At 38.8% G+C, this 18090-nt stretch overlaps 1 protein-coding gene across 1 annotated transcript in view; it reads right to left on the bottom strand.

The window, feature by feature from the left end:
* Positions 1 to 5887: 5887 nt before the first annotated feature.
* Positions 5888 to 18090, bottom strand: part of LOC126175032 (rac GTPase-activating protein 1) — a 157140-nt gene continuing 144937 nt past the window's right edge. The window contains exons 11-12 of the mRNA XM_049921534.1: positions 17296 to 17477; positions 5888 to 7185 (exon numbers count right to left, since the gene is read on the bottom strand). Coding sequence (XP_049777491.1) covers positions 7134 to 7185; positions 17296 to 17477 — 234 coding nt within the window. The 3' untranslated portion in view covers positions 5888 to 7133. The remainder of the gene's footprint in view (positions 7186 to 17295; positions 17478 to 18090) is intronic.

The raw sequence follows: 18090 nt of genomic DNA, 5'->3' as shown, positions 1-18090 counted from the left end.
GAGTAGATCGTAGCTGAGCGCTCACTGCATTAGCTTTGCTACACCTCGCTTCCAGTTCTTTCACTATGTTGCCATCCTGTGAGAACATGCATCCTAAGTACTTGAAACCGTCCACCTGTTCTAACTTTGTTCCTCCTATTTGGCACTCAATCTGTTTATATTTCTTTCCCACTAACATTACTTTCGTTTTGGAGATGCTAACCTTCATACCATAGTCCTTACATTTCTGATCTAGCTCTGAAATGTTACTTTGCAAACTTTCAATCAAATCTGCCATCACAACTAAGTCATCCGCATATGCAAGACTGCTTATTTTGTGTTCACATATCTTAATCTCACCCAGCCAGTCCATTATTTTCAACATATGATCCATAAATAATATGAACAACGGTGGAGACAGGTTGCAGCCTTGTCTTACACCTGAAACTACTCTGAACCATGAACTCAATTTACCGTCAACTCTAACTGCTGCCTGACTATCCATGTAAAGACCTTTAATTGCTTGCAAAAGTTTGCGTCCTATTCCATAATCTTGTAGAACAAACAATAACTTCCTCCTAGGAACCCGGTCATACGCCTTTTCTAGATCTATAAAGCATAGATACAATTCCCTGTTCCACTCATAACACTTCTCCATTATTTGCCGTAAGCTAAAGATCTGGTCCTGACAACCTCTAAGAGGCCTAAACCCACACTGATTTTCATCCAATTGGTCCTCAACTAATACTCGCACTTTCCTTTCAACAATACCTGAGAAGATTTTACCCACAACGCTGATTAAAGAGATACCTCTGTAGTTGTTACAATCTTTTCTGTTTCCATGTTTAAAGATTGGTGTGATTACTGCTTTTGTCCAGTCTGATGGAACCTGTCCCAACTCCCAGGCCATTTAAATTATCCTGTGTAGCCATTTAAGACCTGACATTCCACTGTATTTGATGAGTTCCGACTTAATTTCATCCACCCCAGCCGCTTTATTGCACTGCAATCTATTGACCATTTTTTCCACTTCCTCGAATGTGATCCTATTTCCATCATCATTCCTATCCCATTCTACCTCGAAATCTGAAACATTACTGATCGCATTTTCACCTACATTGAGCAACTCTTCAAAATATTCCCTCCATCTGCCCAAGGCATCCTCAGGATTCACCAGCAGTTTTCCTGACCTGTCCAAAATACTTGTCATTTCCTTTTTACCTCCCTTTCGAAGACTGCTAATTACACTCCAGAATGGTTTTCCAGCAGCTTGACCCATAGTCTCCAACCTGTTTCCAAAGTCTTCCCACGATTTCTTCTTGGATGCTGCAATTATCTGTTTGGCTTTGTTTCTTTCTTCAACATAACTTTCTCTGTCTACCTGGGTTATGGTATGTAGCCATTTTTGATATGCCTTCTTTTTCCTTTTACAGGCTGCCTTGACTGTATCATCCCACCAAGCTGTTTGCTTCATCCTACTTTTACACACTACTGTTCCAAGACTTTCTGTAGCCACTTCTAGTACTGTGTCCCTATACCTTGTCCATTCCTTTTCCAATGACTGTAATTGACTACATTCAACTAACTGGTACCTTTCTGAGATCGCTGTTATGTACTTGTGCCCGATTTCCTTATCCTGAAGTTTCTCCACTCTTATCCTCCTACATATGGACCTGACCTGCACTTTCAGCCTCACAATCCCAATTTTGCTGCAGATTAAATAATGATCAGTGTCATCAAAGAATCCCCTGAATACACGTGTGTCCCTCACAGCCTTCCTTGAATTCCTGATCTGTTATTATATAGTCAATGACAGATCTGGTTCCCCTGCCTTCCCAAGTATACCGGTGAATGTTCTTATGTTTAAAAAAGGAGTTTGTGTTTACTAAGCCCATACTGGCACAGAAATCCAAGAGTTGTTTCCCGTTCCTGTTGGCCTCCATATCCTCTCCAAATTTACCCATAACCTTTTCATATCCTTCTGTTCGATTTCCAATCCTGGCGTTAAAATCACCCATGAGAAATGTGTTAAGAAAAGCATTATATTTGTCATCTATGTTTTCAGCACTATAAACATCGTGCAACTCTTGTTCCTTGACAAGGTTTAAGAAACTCTCTATTGCTGTTGCATTAACTTTCCTACATAGTTTGTAATTGTATGTGACATTTGTTCGAGTAGGCCCATAAAAGCCTTTAAGTGTTAAAATCTGCGCAGCATGGTCTGAAAGGCCATTCATCTTTTTAATAACAGAATGCCCATCTAGCAATGAAAAATGAATAAAAATATTGTCTGGCTTTGCTACTGTCCCCCTGCACCCTTGTTGGAGAAAACACAATCTGCATCAGATCATACAAATTTAGAAGATCTACCAACATCCTTTTTCTGTGCCAAAATTTATATTGAAGTCGCCACATATAACTAATTTCTGGTACTTCCTATAAAGTGAATCAAGAAACCTCTATCCTGAACAGAAATGCTCTGAAGTCGGAGTTAGGGGACCTATAGACAACAATAATTAGACGTTTATTTTCACTGAATTCAACTGCCCCTGCAAAACATTGAAATATCTGTTCAGTGCAGTGTCGTGATACATCTATGGACTCAAATGGAATACTTTTTACATACATGGCCACTCTCCCACTCCACAAAGAACTCCTTGAAAAAACAGCCAGCTAATCTGTATCCAGGTAAAGGAAGACTCTAAACTGTCACATTATTTAAGTGGGGCTCCAATATACCAATAATTTCAGAGTCAACATCTATAAGCAGTTCACTAACTTTATCTCTATCTCCTATACTTTGATGAAATATGCTAATTCCTTCTGTACTTGGAAACATGATGTCCTCTGCAGGTGAGCCCTTAGTTAGAGGTACTTCCTTTAAGCAGGTATACGTGTCAGGTGACATCAATCTAAAAAAAAGTGCAGCTCTAACACCAACTACTACAGGAATTTTTCCATGAGAGGTTTAAAATATTTCCATTGTGTGTGGGCTATTGAATTAGCTTCTAGGCAGTTTTCAGAAGTACTTCGTTAGACTGCCTCTGTACCTCCTGCAATGAATCCATAGAAGTCCCAGTCTATACCCAGTAGGTTAAAGTTGCCTCCAACTAATACTGCATGGTCTGAGTATTTCCACACTAGTGACTGCAGACTTTCTTTGGATGACTCAAGACTTTAAAATTGGACTCAGGTGGCTGGTAAAATCATACATAATATCAACAATGTAGCAAAAGCTAGATTTCTACTTACTGTAAAGAAGACGTGTTAGGTTGCAGATAGGAACAGTTAAAAGACACACGCAGCTTTTGGCCACAGCCTTCGTCAGCAGAAGAGGAACAGAGAAGAACACACCATTCATACACACAAACAAGCACACCTCACACACATGAGTGCCAAACCTGCTTTCACCCAGATCTGTTATATTCGACCAGACAACTTCACTGTCACACTCGGTACCAACCTCAATAGGGACAATATTTTTGTCAATTGCAACGAACACCCCTCTCCTATTGTGTCTAATCTGTCTTTTCAATATGTTTCATGAATTACTAAATATCTATGAGCTTTCTACTTTGGACTTAAGTATGTCAAACTACCACCTAACCTAAAAACCCCGAAGTGCATTCATAAGTACTCTGCTACCCAAATAGCTGCTTCCTTTGTGTAGTGCACCCTCTGACCTAGTGAGAGGCATCCCACAATTCCTCACTCAATAATGCAGGTCGAGTAATCTGCACCCAAGCCTGTCATTTGATGAAACCTTTGGCCGAGATCCTCCACTTGTCTTCAAAGCAAAGGACCACAATCAAATCTGGGAACAATGCTGCGAATTGCGAGCTCTACTTGCACCCTGTGCGACCAGCCAGTAGCCTTCACCACCTCCACCAGCTGCCTGTATGATCTGAGGATGATCTCTGAACACAAGCAACAGGTGCCAATGTGAGACACAACTTGCAGACAGTTGCACTCTGCAGATCTGACAGCTGCAGGCAAAGCCTCCTCCTGACCCCGACCCGCTCCCCGCAGACGTACCAAGTGCACATTGGCTTGCTTTCTTGCCCTGACCATTACGTTCCTAAGGAGCTTTACAACATGCCTAACATTGGAACTCCCAATAACTAGCAAACACCTGCCCCCGTGTACTTCCTCCTACCGTGCTGAAGGAATGACTACCTGTCTACTCTCAGGGTGAGGCCACGCGGTCAGCCTGAACATTGTCCCTCTGCTTATATAGACTTGAACGCGTCATCACTTGCAACTCGCCCTCCCACTGCATCTGGTACACTGGATGGTGCCTCAGATGCAGAGCCTGTGACACCTGAGGTGTCCCATGTGCTGCATCAGATTATCCATCCCCATTGCACCCCAAGGCGGCAACCTGAAGTGGCTGACCATAGCCAAAAGTACATTGAGCTGCTGGAGTACTGTAACCAGCTACTATGTCTGCACACATCCTAGCAGGAATAACTGAAGAAGCTAACTGTAAAAGTACCGACAGAAACCTGTTACTTGTTACCATCCTGAAGTGTCACCAATGCGGGCTGATGCCTGAGCAAGCGGTTCAGAAGAAATGACGACTATGCTACAGACTGATTCTACACTTAACAATTACAAAAACACATATTATACCTCAAACAGAAAAACATGCAAAACATTTAAGAAATATTCACAATATAAGGGCACTCGTCTGTTGACTCACTGTACAGGACTGCAATAATTCTCGGACTGTGTATCGAGTGCCCTTCAATAATTCTGCAGAGTAGTATTTCTGCCTAATTCCAGCAGTTACATGAGTAATCTTTAAGTTCACAATATGTGTAAACATGCCATAGTTTTTAAAATCAAGTTTGCAAATACTCTGACGAAATAATGCTAAATATTATCACCTATGTGATTTATTTATTTTTGAACCAAAAGAGGGTTAGTTTGTTTCGGAGACAATCTGAAAGAGATTTAAAAAATCATCTTGAAATTGCTCCTGTTGAACTATGATTTTATTAAATGCACTTTGCATAAGAAATGCAAAAATATTTGTATATTAGTACTATTATCATGAATGAAGTGCAGCTTTCGTTTTGCATGTAACTTCTGGCTATACTTGTAGCTTTTTTCAAGGGCAACAAACATTTTTTCCTGATGTAATCAGAAGGGGCCTATCCTTTCTTGATGGGCATAGCTAACAGAAATCTTACAGTCAGAGGTTAAAAGATTTTTTTAACATTTTGGTTGAAAGTGTACATATGCCACCTGTGACATCAACACTTACTCCAAGAAGTTTGATAACATTTGCAGAGCTCAGCTTTGAAGAAATACACTTTTTTGCTTCCATTCATTAGGTCATCACAATAAAGAACCAGCACAGGTGTTAACCAATCATTAAATTTTTCCTGTACCAATGCATGTTGCATTTATACAGCCTTGTGAATCTTATTTTAAGATGGACAGTTCAGAGAACAATGCCAAGACATGACAAACCTGATTTCATTCTGTCTGCACTTTTCATTTTTTCATCACTATCATCTAGAGGCTTTGAGAAGGTAAGTGTATTAAGTTGCTTTTGAATCTCATTCTGGCGTACTGGTAACAACTTGTGGGACATTTTGTTGATTTGGCTGTTCTTGGTTTCACCCTAACAACCACGCCATCACCAATAATTATACATGGATGTGCTAACAGCTGAAGCAAATTTGTACACTCATCTATACAAGAGTGGTAGCATGATTTTTCTTTAGAATTTTTTTACATCTTCCAGTTACTTTTGCCCTAATTCAATGTTTGTGATTAGATGTAGAGGAAACAAAAATATTGAAACATTCACTTTAGCAAATTCAAAGTTTTGTAACTTTGATGGGTGGCAGAACATACACACTCCATATTTTAAAAACTTTTATTCAGTTTTAGCTGGAGAACTTTTTTTTTTACAGCATGTAATTAATAATGTCTGGACGGAATTACCAGAATATTTTTTTTAAAATAATAGTAACTAATGTACTAACATCAATGATATTTTTTACATGCATTACACAGAAAGGGTAGGAAGAAATGATTCCAGGCAAAAATATTACTTCAAACTAAGGCTTTTGCTGGACACAAGGGAAAGTAATAAATCTACCGCACAATTCACTGGTAGATTTCAACACAAAAATTTGCAGTAACTCTTCAGTTACTACACAGGAATTTATGAAACAGAATTGATGTTACTGATAAGAAAGCAAATCAGACTTAGTAGTTCGAAGGATGTATCATCAAATCATACACAGGTTTGGGTACATTATGGAAGTGTAACAACCCAGATACCTAAAAGCTGCTTCAATTATCAACTTAGAATGTGAGTAGTCTCACATAAATTTCTGATCAAATAGGTTATGCAATGCTCAGATTTAAATGGAAATAATGCATTAAAACAATATTACACATAATTAATATTATTTTACAATATAATGTTATTTCTAGTTATTCACATCGTCAGGAGTTACTGTATATTACACACACAGCAAAACTAATATAATGTACACAACAAATCGAAGTAAGAGAAACAGCTAGAACACATAGGTACATTTTGTACTTTTACACGATAAACCTTAACTTTACTGTGCAAACTCTTATAATTAAAAATTACCATCTGATGTGATAAGCAATTTAGACAATGTAATAGTTTACATACTTTAACAACATCCTTTGAAATGTACAACATACTTCTAACTGTACAAACTGAAGTTCAACCATACTTCCTGACTGGTTTGTTTAAATTATGTAATTCAAGCGACAGTAAGAGCAAAATCCGAGGTGGAGGAGGAGTGATTTTCTTCCTTCTTGAAAGTGCCTGTCTTTCTCCTAATATACATATTTACAGTCACAAGGCAGTAATTAATACTGTTATCAATGTGATTAGTTCAGCAGTAGTGATTTGTAGTCAAAATACTTCACAGATGCAGCCTGTAGCGGCAGCTTCTGCCTGTTAATGTGTAACTTGACACTAATTCTACATCCATGAATGTTCTTCACAATGAGATTTATTGAACATGATGTGTGAATGAATGAACGAACATATCCTGACAACTGTTTGGTGTAATAAAATTTAGTTCATTAAAATTAAAGTTTGTACACTTTGTTACACATTTCAGAACAAGGAGCTATATTCCTTCTGCCTCCTACTCCTTCTGCATGGGCGAGTCCGTGAAGAATTTTTTGCCTCCAAATGGCCTGGTAGACAGAAAGAAAGAAATACCACAATTAAAACAAATTCAAAACAAAATACGTATGGTACAGTTCAATGGGTTAGATAATCTACAACACTGAAATGAGGGGGAGAGAAACAATTACAAAAGCATACTCCACACCTAGTGGCAAGAAATTAGATTAACCAAAACTGTAACTAACCACAGATAAATAATGCTGAAAACATTTGCATTTTGAAAGGCAAACAAGAATGTATTTACGGAAGTGGAGAAATGGTAGGTAAACTGGCAGTGACACGAATAGTTCAACACTAAGGAAATAATTAGCTCCTCCTTGTGAGAGATAAACTCTGTGAACTGTAGTCCATGACAATGAAGCGAAGTACTGCTTACCACATCAGTGCTCTCTAAGAAAACACTTGAGTGTGGTGACTGATGGCATAACTGAACTGATACAAATCTGAGGACACTTAATTATTACTAACCTCACTTATCTATGTTCTAGTTTACCAATATAACACAGGGTGTTAATTATTTTTAATTTTTCTCTTCACTGATTTTGGGTAGCTCAAAAAACCTAATCAATTGCAGAACAAGAAATGAACATACTTCACTAAGCAAAGTGAAGACTTAACAGAAATGGAACACCAATAACAGTGTATGCCCCATTTTTGCTGGACTGGTAGTAACCTGAACGAACTGAACTACTGTTTGAAATATTAAACTATCTTGTGACTTCTATTCCTGCAACTCCCATCATCCATAATGCCATGTGTCTTCCTGAAGAGCCCATGTAACAATCTTTGGCAGCTAGAATAACACCATCAATAAAATGATAAGTATTCAACAGTGCTTCAAATGAGACTACGGATGACTATTTAAAGACCTCTGTTAAACATAGGCAACTAAAAGTTTAAGGACATCCACCTTTATTTAACGAGAACAGAGGTATGAAGTGCTAAAGTTGTAATTCTGTAAGTTTTTTGTGACCCTTTGGAACTTTATATCCTACTATTACTTACTGATGTAACACTTTTCAGCGGGCTTTCTGGTTCCGAGTTCATTATAAATGTACACACATATTACCACCCACTACAAGTCAAATTAAGTTTTTAGTGACCATAAAATCAAGAGTTGGTCTACCAGACACGAAGTTCAACAATATCAGCAACTGCAGTCAAATGTCCGAGTGACTCTAGTAGAAAACAGACTTCAAATCTCAAACAGTAATGAAAATTCAGAACAACAATAGTTGTTCGAGACTCCTGCAGTAACGTACCTCACATTTATGTGACATAATTTTGGTTAAAGAACAGCAAGAAAAAATTGTTGGGAGCATGCCATATAATGGAATACATGACAAGTGACCAACCACGAGCAACAACAGAAAAAAACCTGATTAGTCATCATGGACCGTTAAAAAAGTAAAAATGTACTGAAATGATGTTTTTACAAGAAGTGTGAAAAGCAGGTGATACAAAACTATGTGCACTGAAGAATTTTTCTTGGCTCCTTGAACCAACAGTTACAACTGGCAAGCTCAGCCAGTAAAAGCAAAAATATATGAGCAAGTCCTGGCTGAGCACGTGCTCACAAGCTTTATCAGTCTATATGAATTTGCCAGTTATGAAATGAAAAGAATTGAGGGGTGCAAAGAGGGAGGGGTTGTTGAGAGTTGAAATGTACGTTCACTTTCAGTCTTGTCAGATTGCTTCTAAAATCAGAGGGTAAAAAATGTGCACTCTCACTTTCTTTACACTGAAATTCAAACTGGTATAATACGTCTCTAGTTATTTTATTTGGAAGCATTATCTTCAATATTAGGAAAAGAATAGATTGCTACAATGAAGGTGTCTTGTGGAGTTTCAGACAGGCACAACGAAAATTCTGTTACAGATAAATAGCTTTCAGCCAAAGCCTTCATCAGCAAAGAAAAAATAAACATATTCCCACAAGCAGACCTCATGCACACATGACTGCTAACTCTGGCAGCGAGTATCACATGTATAGCCATCTGGAGTGGGGTGGGGAAGGTGGACGTAAATCAGTTGAAGCAGATGGGGGAGGAGTTGAGGTTCTGAAGAAATGACGATAGGGTGTCTTGGCCCCGAGTTAAGATCGAGGAGGTGTCGTCAACAAACCAGACCAGGGGTTTGCAGTTTTGGGAGGCTAGGAAGGTTTCCTCTATAAGGCCCATAAACAAGTTGGCATAGGAGGGTGCCATGCAGGAAAGTATACGAACAAATCAGTGGCACAGTCATGGGCACCCGCATGGCATCCTCCTATGCCTCCTTAACCCAGCATACTGTCGTCTTAGATGTTCATCACTTCCTCCCTGGTGGCTCCATCCACACTTCTGTCCACATTAAACCCACTAACCACACACAGTTCTTACATTTTGACCGCTGCCATCTCTTCAACACCAAAAGAATCCCTCCTATACAGCCTTGCCATCCAGGGAAAGCGTATCTGCAATGGCAAAGAACACACTTTCCCAGCATGCTGAAGGTCTCACCAAGGCCTTAAAGACAGACAATATCCCCCGGACCTATTCATCAAACAGACTTCCATGCCATTTCCCACACACAACTCAATCCTCACACCACTCCCAGAAGCCAGCTACAAAAGAATGCCCTTCACCACCCAATACCACCCTCGACAGGAACAAATTAACCACAACCTATGTCAGGGCAGTTGAAATTAACATGCTTTATTTCAAAGGTAGCTTCACAAGGTGGGGCTCCACTTGTATTTCTGAACTGTGCAATCCTTCCAACACATTCTCCAGTCTCGAAAATTATGCCAGCCTCAACCTACAGTAATCCACTGTCTCCATAACCTCCTCCAAACAGTTTCCACCCGTTTATCCTGCCATTCCATCAGCCAACGTACCCACCTATCCTTTCCCCTTCCCTGATCCTTTCGTTTTAAACTGTGTCCCCACTCCACTCCACTCTCCACTCCAGATTGCTATTCAAGTGATAGTCACAGTTAGGTCACAGCTGCTGATGGTAGCGGAGAGAGAGAGAGAGAGAGAGAGAGAGAGAGAGAGAGAGAGAGAGAGAGTGAGTGTGTGTGTGTGTGTGTGTGTGTGTGTGTGTGTGTGTGTGTGTGTGTGTGTGTGTGTGTGTGTGTGAGGGGGGGGGGGGGGGGGGCGCACACGCACGCACACATGGCCAAAAGCTATTTATCTGTAACAGACTTTTCGTTGTGCCTGCCTGCAACTTCACAGGTCATCTTTAAAGTGAGTAGCAAACAAAAAAAGGGAAATGGATAGGTTAAAGATAGATATAGTGGGAATTACTGAAGTTCAGTGGCAGGAGGAACAACACATTTGGTCAGGTGAATACAGGGTTATAAATACAAAATCAAATAGGGGTAATGCAGGAGTAGGTTTAATAACGAATTAAAAAAAGGAGTGCAGGTAAGCTACTACAAACAGCATAGTGAACGCATTATTGTGGCCAAGATGGACATGAAGCCCACGCCTACTACAGTAGTACAAGTTTATATGCCAACTAGCTCTGCAGATGATGAAGAAATTGATGAAATGTATGATGAGATAAAAGAAATTATTCAGGTAGTGAAGGGAGACGAAAATTTAATAGTCATAGGCGACTGGAATTCGATAGTAGGAAAAGGAAGAGAATGAAACGTAGTAGGTGAATATGGATTGGGCTAAGAATTGAAAGGGGAAGCCAACTGGTAGAATTTTGCACAGGGCATAACTTAATCATAGCTAACACTTGGTTCACGAACCATGAAAGAAGGTTGTATACATGGAAGAACCCTGGTGATAGTAGAAGGTTTCAGATAGATTACATAATGGTAAGACAGAGATTTAGGAACCACATTTTAAATTGTAAGACACTTCCACCAGGGGCAGATGTGGACTCTGACCACAATCTATTGGTTATGAACTGTAGATTAAAACTGAAGAAACTGCAAAAAGGTGGGAATTTAAGGAGATGGGACCTGGATAAACTGAAAGAACCAGAGGCTGTAGAGTGTTTCAGGGAGAGCATAAGGGAACAATTGACTGAAATGGGGGAAAGAAATACAGTAGAAGAAGAATCGGTAGCTTTGAGAAATGAAGGCGGCAGAGGATCAAGTACGTAAAAAGACGAGGGCTAGTAGAAATCCATGGGTAACAGAAGAGATACTGAATTTAATTGATGAAGGAGAAAATACAAAAATGCAGTAAGTGAAGCAGGCAAAATGGAATACAAATATCTCAAAAATGAGATCGACAGGAAGTGCAAAAAGGCTAAGCAGGGATGGCTAGAGGACAAATGTAAGGATGTAGAGGCTTATCTCACAAGGGTAAGATAGATACTGCCGACACGAAAATTAAAGAGACCTTTGGAGAAAAGAGAACCACTTGCACGAATATCAAGAGCTCAGATGGAAACCCAGTTCTAAGCAAAGAAGGGAAAGCAGACAGTTTGAATAAGTATATAGAGCATCTATACAGGGGCGATGTTCTTGAGGACAATATTATGGAAATGGAAGAGGAGGTAGATGAAGATGAAATGGGAGATATGATAATGCGTGAAGAGTTTGACAGAGCACTGAAAGACCTAAGTTAAAACAAGGCCCCGGGAGTAGACAACATTCCATTAGAACTATTGGTAGCCTTGGGAGAGCCAGTCCTGACAAAACTCTACCATCTGGTGAGCAAGATGTGTAAGACAGGCGAAATTCCCTCAGACTTCAAGAAGAATATAATAATTCCAATCCCAAAGAAAACAGGTGTTGACATATGTGAAAATTACCGAACTACCAGTTTAATAAGCCATGACTGCAAAATACTAACACGAATTATTTACAGACGAATACAGAAACTGGTAGAAGCCGACCTCGGGGAAGATCAGTTTGGATTTTGTAGAAATGTTGCAACACGTGAGGCAATGCTGACCCTACGACTTATCTTAGAAAATAGATTAAGGAAAGGCAAACCTACGTTTCTAGCATTTGTAGACTTAGAGAAAGCTTTTGACAATGTTGACTGGAATACTCTCTTTCAAATTCTGAAGGTGGCAGGAGTAAAATATAGGGAGCGAAAGGCTATTTACAATTTGTACAAAAAGCAGACGGCAGTTATAAAAGTCGAGGGACATGAAAGGGAAGCAGTGGTTGGGAAGGGAGTGAGACAGGGTTGTAGCCTCTCCCCGATGCTATTCAATCCGTATATTGAGCAAGCAGTAAAGGAAACAAAAGAAAAGTTCGGAGTAGGTATTAAATTCCATGGAAAAGAAATAAAAACTTTGAGATTCGCCTATGACATTGTAATTCTGTCAGAGACAGCAAAGGACTTGGAAGATCAGCTGAACGGAATGGACAGTGTCTTGAAAGGAGGGTATACGATGAACATCAACAAAAGCAAAACGAGAATAATGGAATGTAGTCTAATTAAATCGGATGATGCTGCGGGAATTAGATTAGGAAAGGAGACGCTTAAAGTAGTAAAGGAGTTTTGCTATTTGGGGAGCAAAATAACTGATGATGGTCGAAGTAGAGAGGATATAAAATGTAGACTGGCAATGGCAAGGAAAGCATTTCTGAAGGAGAGAAATTTGTTAACATTGAGTATTGATTTAAGTGCCAGGAAGTCGTTTCTGGAAGTATTTGTATGGAGTGTAGCCATCTATGGAAGTTAAACATGGATGATAAATAGTTTAGACAAGAAGAGAATAGAAGATTTCTAAGTGTGGTGCTACAGAAGAATGCTGAAGGTTAAATGGGCAGATCACATAAGTAATGAGGAGGTATTGAATAGAATTGGGGAGAAGAGGTGTTAGTGGCAGAACTTGACTAGAAGAAGGGATCGGTTGGTAGAACATGTTCTAAGGCATCAAGGGATCACCAATTTAGTATTGGAGGGCAGCGTGGAGGGAGACCAAGAGATAAATACACTAAGCAGATTCAGAAGGATGTAGGCTGCATTAGGTACTGGGAGATGATGAAGGTTGCACAGGATAGAGTAGCATGGAGAGCTGCATCAAACCAGTCTCAGGACTGAAGACCACAACAACAACAACAAAAACAACAACAACAGTAACAGCAAACTATCCTTTATCCAATACTGTTGACATTCCAACCTGGAGTTTCCGTTGTTTAGTAGTAGTAGTAGTAGTAGTAGTAGTAGTATTTATTTGCTTTATCCATGATGACTGGTTGAAAACACCACTAGTCTTTTTGTATACACAACCGAAAAAAAAAACCTGCAACTAATGCCTTTTTTCTTAAGTGATCTCAGTGAAACTTGTGTTTTACATTTTCGTGGGGTCCAGACTTAAAAACTGCAAAATTGAGGAAAACATTAAAGCTCCCAAAATAAGAGCCTAAGAATGTGATACGATTAAAAATTGTAACCCTTACCAATACAGTGTATACAATCTGTATAAGTGAAGGAAATTAAATGTGCAATAATTTGTGGTACAGAATTTCCTCACTTCTTTAAAAATCACAGATGTGTAACATCAAATAAAAACTCATCAAAAAATTGAAATAGATATCTAGGTACAAGGTAACAGCACTATTTTCCGACACATGACAACCACAAAATATACGCAAAACGTACATCCTTGAGACATCTTTCCCTTGCATTCACCTGCAAAAAAGAAAAATATCAATGAACATGGCGAATTAAACAAAAACTGTGAAATACGGTGAAAGATGTTGGAATTTAATGGGAGTTGAGGGGTGGGGTGGGGTTCCCTTCCGTAGCCAAAGGCAGTTTAATTTGGGCGAGTAGACTTCAAACCACATACACACAAAGTTTGAAACACATTTTTGAAATACGTTTCTGGCTACTTGATGTGGACACCATTTGGAAACATCTTTCAAAACATCGGAACATCTATCCATAGCAGTGTCCGTACAGATCATAGGAAACAATGTTCTGGGCCAACTACGACACGCCACTGCTGCATGGCCCAAGTGTGTATTGATGTGTCGCATTGTGTCTTCCACTGTATACAGTTGTTACATGTTTTGTTTTCTCTTGCTGTATGAAGGTTTTCCGGGAGCAAAATGGGGGGTGGGGAGTTAGCGGACGAGGCAGCAGACTGTCGAGTTGACATTGTTGTACCAAGCTGACAGTTGCATATGGAATACACTAAACAAGCAGTACAAGAACAGCAATAAAACAAGATGTTCCACAGAAAACTACTGCTACATTTGGTAGAATACTGAGAAAGACTATGTAGAAAACAAAGTAATGTCATTTGTTGCAGATTGCTTCGAAATGTGGAATACATACTCAAGGCTCTGGAACGCATCTCCTGTTGCAAAAAAACTAAGACTAACAGCAAGTCTGGTTGTGGTTGCTTTCCCGAAATTTCTATTTCTTTTCTCGTTGAAAAATAAATAAATAAATAAATAAAAAATGGCGACACCATATTTGCCAGAAACTCAAAAATTAAAAATATGATTTCCAAGTGAAATTATGAAAACTATAACTGTCTTCCATATTCAGTTCCCATATGTAGCAAGTTTTTCCCACCAGTTGTTCTACAGTATGTTTTCGCTCACAAAAGAGGACGACAGTATGCAAACCAACAAATCGATTTATTACACCAACTTATCCAATTTTATCAACCCTGAACAACTAATCCAATTTTATCAACCTGTAACAACTAACATACGAGCTCTCCATCAAAATAATATAATAGTTTTAAAACCGATTACGGCATTCTTTATTTAATAAATGCAACCTTGTTTTGTATAACAATGAAACAGAGAGATGCTTATGGCCTTCAGGTCACAAGTGGCAATAAATAAATAAAAAAAGAATGAATAACGGTGATGTCGCCTTTCATTGTGACTGCGTGAACCTTCGAGTATAAGTAATGCAGCAGTGCATATTACAATTTCCTCATTTCTAAACATCATGAGGTAGAAAATACGTAGAAAATGCAACAAACAGTGTTGTACACAATGTGAATACACTGAGAAATGTTTACTGCCAGTGTCGACAGAAACAGAGACAAGAAACAAACCCTGAAACAGATGCGATACACTGTAAGAAATGATGTTTCCAATGGCAGTGTGGATGCAGCTTCACATAACTTTTTGCAGTTGTGACGTTACTAGTGGGCTGTCAGCAATAGAGTTTTCCAAACCCTTGTAAACACCAACTGTGTGAACTCTGTGCATTTCCATTATTCATTTTCTCACAGTGTGTGATGTACACGCAAAGTATGCTGTTTCAAAGCAATGGTGCATTGAAAGTGTATCTCTCAAATATGTCACACTTATCATTAAATGTCAATTACAAAGCATCAACAATGTAAGGCTTAAGAGATTTTATGATAGCTAATGCACAATACAAAATTCAGATCAGTGAGCTTTAGTGTAACGAATAACGACGTGGTTAGCTGACTTACAGGTTATAGGTTCGCAACTCACTGTGCGCCAATATTTTCTTCAACTTAGCATTGTTATCACATTCGTTATGATCATAATACAATACGTTCTGCAATATTCAATGTTGTCAAACATTTCTGAATGGTTAGAGAATGAACCATGAAATAAATATTTGCCTGTTTATTTCTGAATCTGTGAGATTTCTGAGTATGTGCTTAGGCAGAAATCCAACAGGGTACCTTACACTACTGTGAGTTAAGTGAGCAGCAATAAAATTCACATTGTTCCTTGTCACAAATACTTCACTTTTCATTTCCAAATATGTGGCAATTTCTGAACATGTGGTTAGGCAGGAACCTAAGAGGACAGCTTGAGTTGCTGCAAAGTGAAACAATGAGCAATAACATTCATATTCTTCACTGTCACAAATATTTCGCACGCTGTGCAACTACAAATATATTTCCCTAAAGAGTTTGTGACGAAGCAAGTTGGGATCTCTCTACTTCCTTTCTTGTTTTGCCATCTGCCTCCTTAAATTCATTTTATTTTCATTTTTGCAGAATTTCCATAAACATGCAGAAGTATGATCTGCATTTCCATAAACGAGAAAGGTTGGCCCTCAGTCTTAAGGAATATATGCACTGGGTCTAATTTTGTGCTTAGTTTTGTTGATGTAATTAATTTCCTAATTTATTTTGACCATTCCTAGTTAATAATTGTTATGTGGTGAAATCTGCAATTGTTTCGTGACTTCGATTATATTGTTGACTTAAAAACAAATATAAATTATGCACTAATTATGAACATTTGGAAAAAGAACTACTAGGATTCTTAAAGTATTTATTTGGCTCTATTCAAAAACATATTAGCAAAGCCAACCCTTAATTAATTCCAAAATAATTACCAGGTTTGTCAGAAGTATTGTTTGTACAACTATATCTGTTAATTTCATTATTTAAACAAATAATTCAGCCTAACCTTTACGGCAGAAGGAACTGTTACAAAGAAGCAATTTTTCGACGGTATTGGAGTAACTGAATGAATTATGATTCAACAGTAATTTCTGTAAATTAAACATCGAACGATGTATAGGTTCAGTGCCTAGTATTGTGAGGATAGATAAAGGGCTGAATTTTGGGCCCAAGATAGTCAGCCCATGGCCGATTTTCATTCATATTGGTTACAATAACAACAATGCATCAACTCAACAGTGGAATCAGTGTAACACGAATTGACCCTGTGTTAGATCAAATAATGACAATGCCTATTCAAGTTATTTGAGAAATGGTGCCACACATACCGTATTATTCAGCAAGAACTGTGAACAGTGTGGTTAGGCTTTTAATACACATCGATGTTCAACATCAAACTATTGTAGCAGTATGTTGATGTTTGCCTGCAACCTATTAACGAGGCTTATCAACATTTACCAACAGTGAACTGGCAATATAACTCATTCTGGAAACTCCCCCAAGGCTGTGGCTAAGCCATGTCTCCGCAATATCCTTTCTTTCAGGAGTGATAGTTCTGCAAGGTTCGCTTCTGTAAAGCTTGGAAGGTAGGAGACGAAGTACTGGCAGAAGTAAAGCTGTGAGGATGGGGCGTGAGTCGTGCTTGGGTAGCTCAGTTGGTAGAGCACTTGCCCGCGAAAGGCAAAGGTCCCGAGCTCGAGTCTTGGTACGGCACACAGTTTTAATCTGCCAGGAAGTTTCATAGTGAAAGTGGTTCGTAATGCACTAGAGCTAAGCTTAACGAGATTTATTACCTGTTGCCTCCATGTGGAGTATTAAAGAACCTCCTTGTTGAAGAACCTGAATGCTGCCATTTTAAAGATGTAGCTGACGGTGTAGCAAAAAGTGTGTCAGATCGAGAACTAATTGGTGTTGAATTATTATTCACAAAATGTGCCCAGTATTCTGAAGGCAAACTCATCAAATTTTCAACAACCTGTAAATAAAAGAGCTCAATTTAACCAAAATTTTGAAGCAACAACATTTAACAAATACTACATCTAAAGATCCACCAGTAATTATAGAAGACTACCATGTGGCAGTTGACAAACTTACCAATTATCTCATGCAGACTAATTACAGTTAACAAGGAATATAGACGCACACAACCATCAGCACTTGACCCAGTCTTTGTCCATGTAGGGGACATTAATACCGAACACAAGACTGCTGTCATGGATATGAGCAATGCTGAATAACTGTACAGTAGAATTCTCTCTTATTACTTTAAGAAACCACATCACATACTCTCATGGGGAGTGGGGGATGCATATCGATCTGTTACAACTACCAGGCATAAATTAATATCAAACTCAAAATTTGAACATAGCCACAAAAGCATGTAAAACTAATTATGTAAACAAAATCAGGTGTTTCTGTACGAATGCACAAAAATGTAACAGGACATAGAGAATGGTCCACTGAACAATACGAGTTAGGGAACCTGCGGTGACAGAAGTCAGCTTAAGGAGATACGGAAGTAAACTTGTCTTCTGCTTTGTCTAGCATTACTGTTTTCTGGCTTTTTTACAACTAACATTCATACAAGT

Source organism: Schistocerca cancellata, chromosome 3, assembly GCF_023864275.1.
Source record: "Schistocerca cancellata isolate TAMUIC-IGC-003103 chromosome 3, iqSchCanc2.1, whole genome shotgun sequence".
Lineage (NCBI taxonomy): Eukaryota > Metazoa > Arthropoda > Insecta > Orthoptera > Acrididae > Schistocerca > Schistocerca cancellata.
Note: the sequence above shows the minus strand (reverse complement) of the source record. Positions and strands in the feature narration are given on the sequence as shown.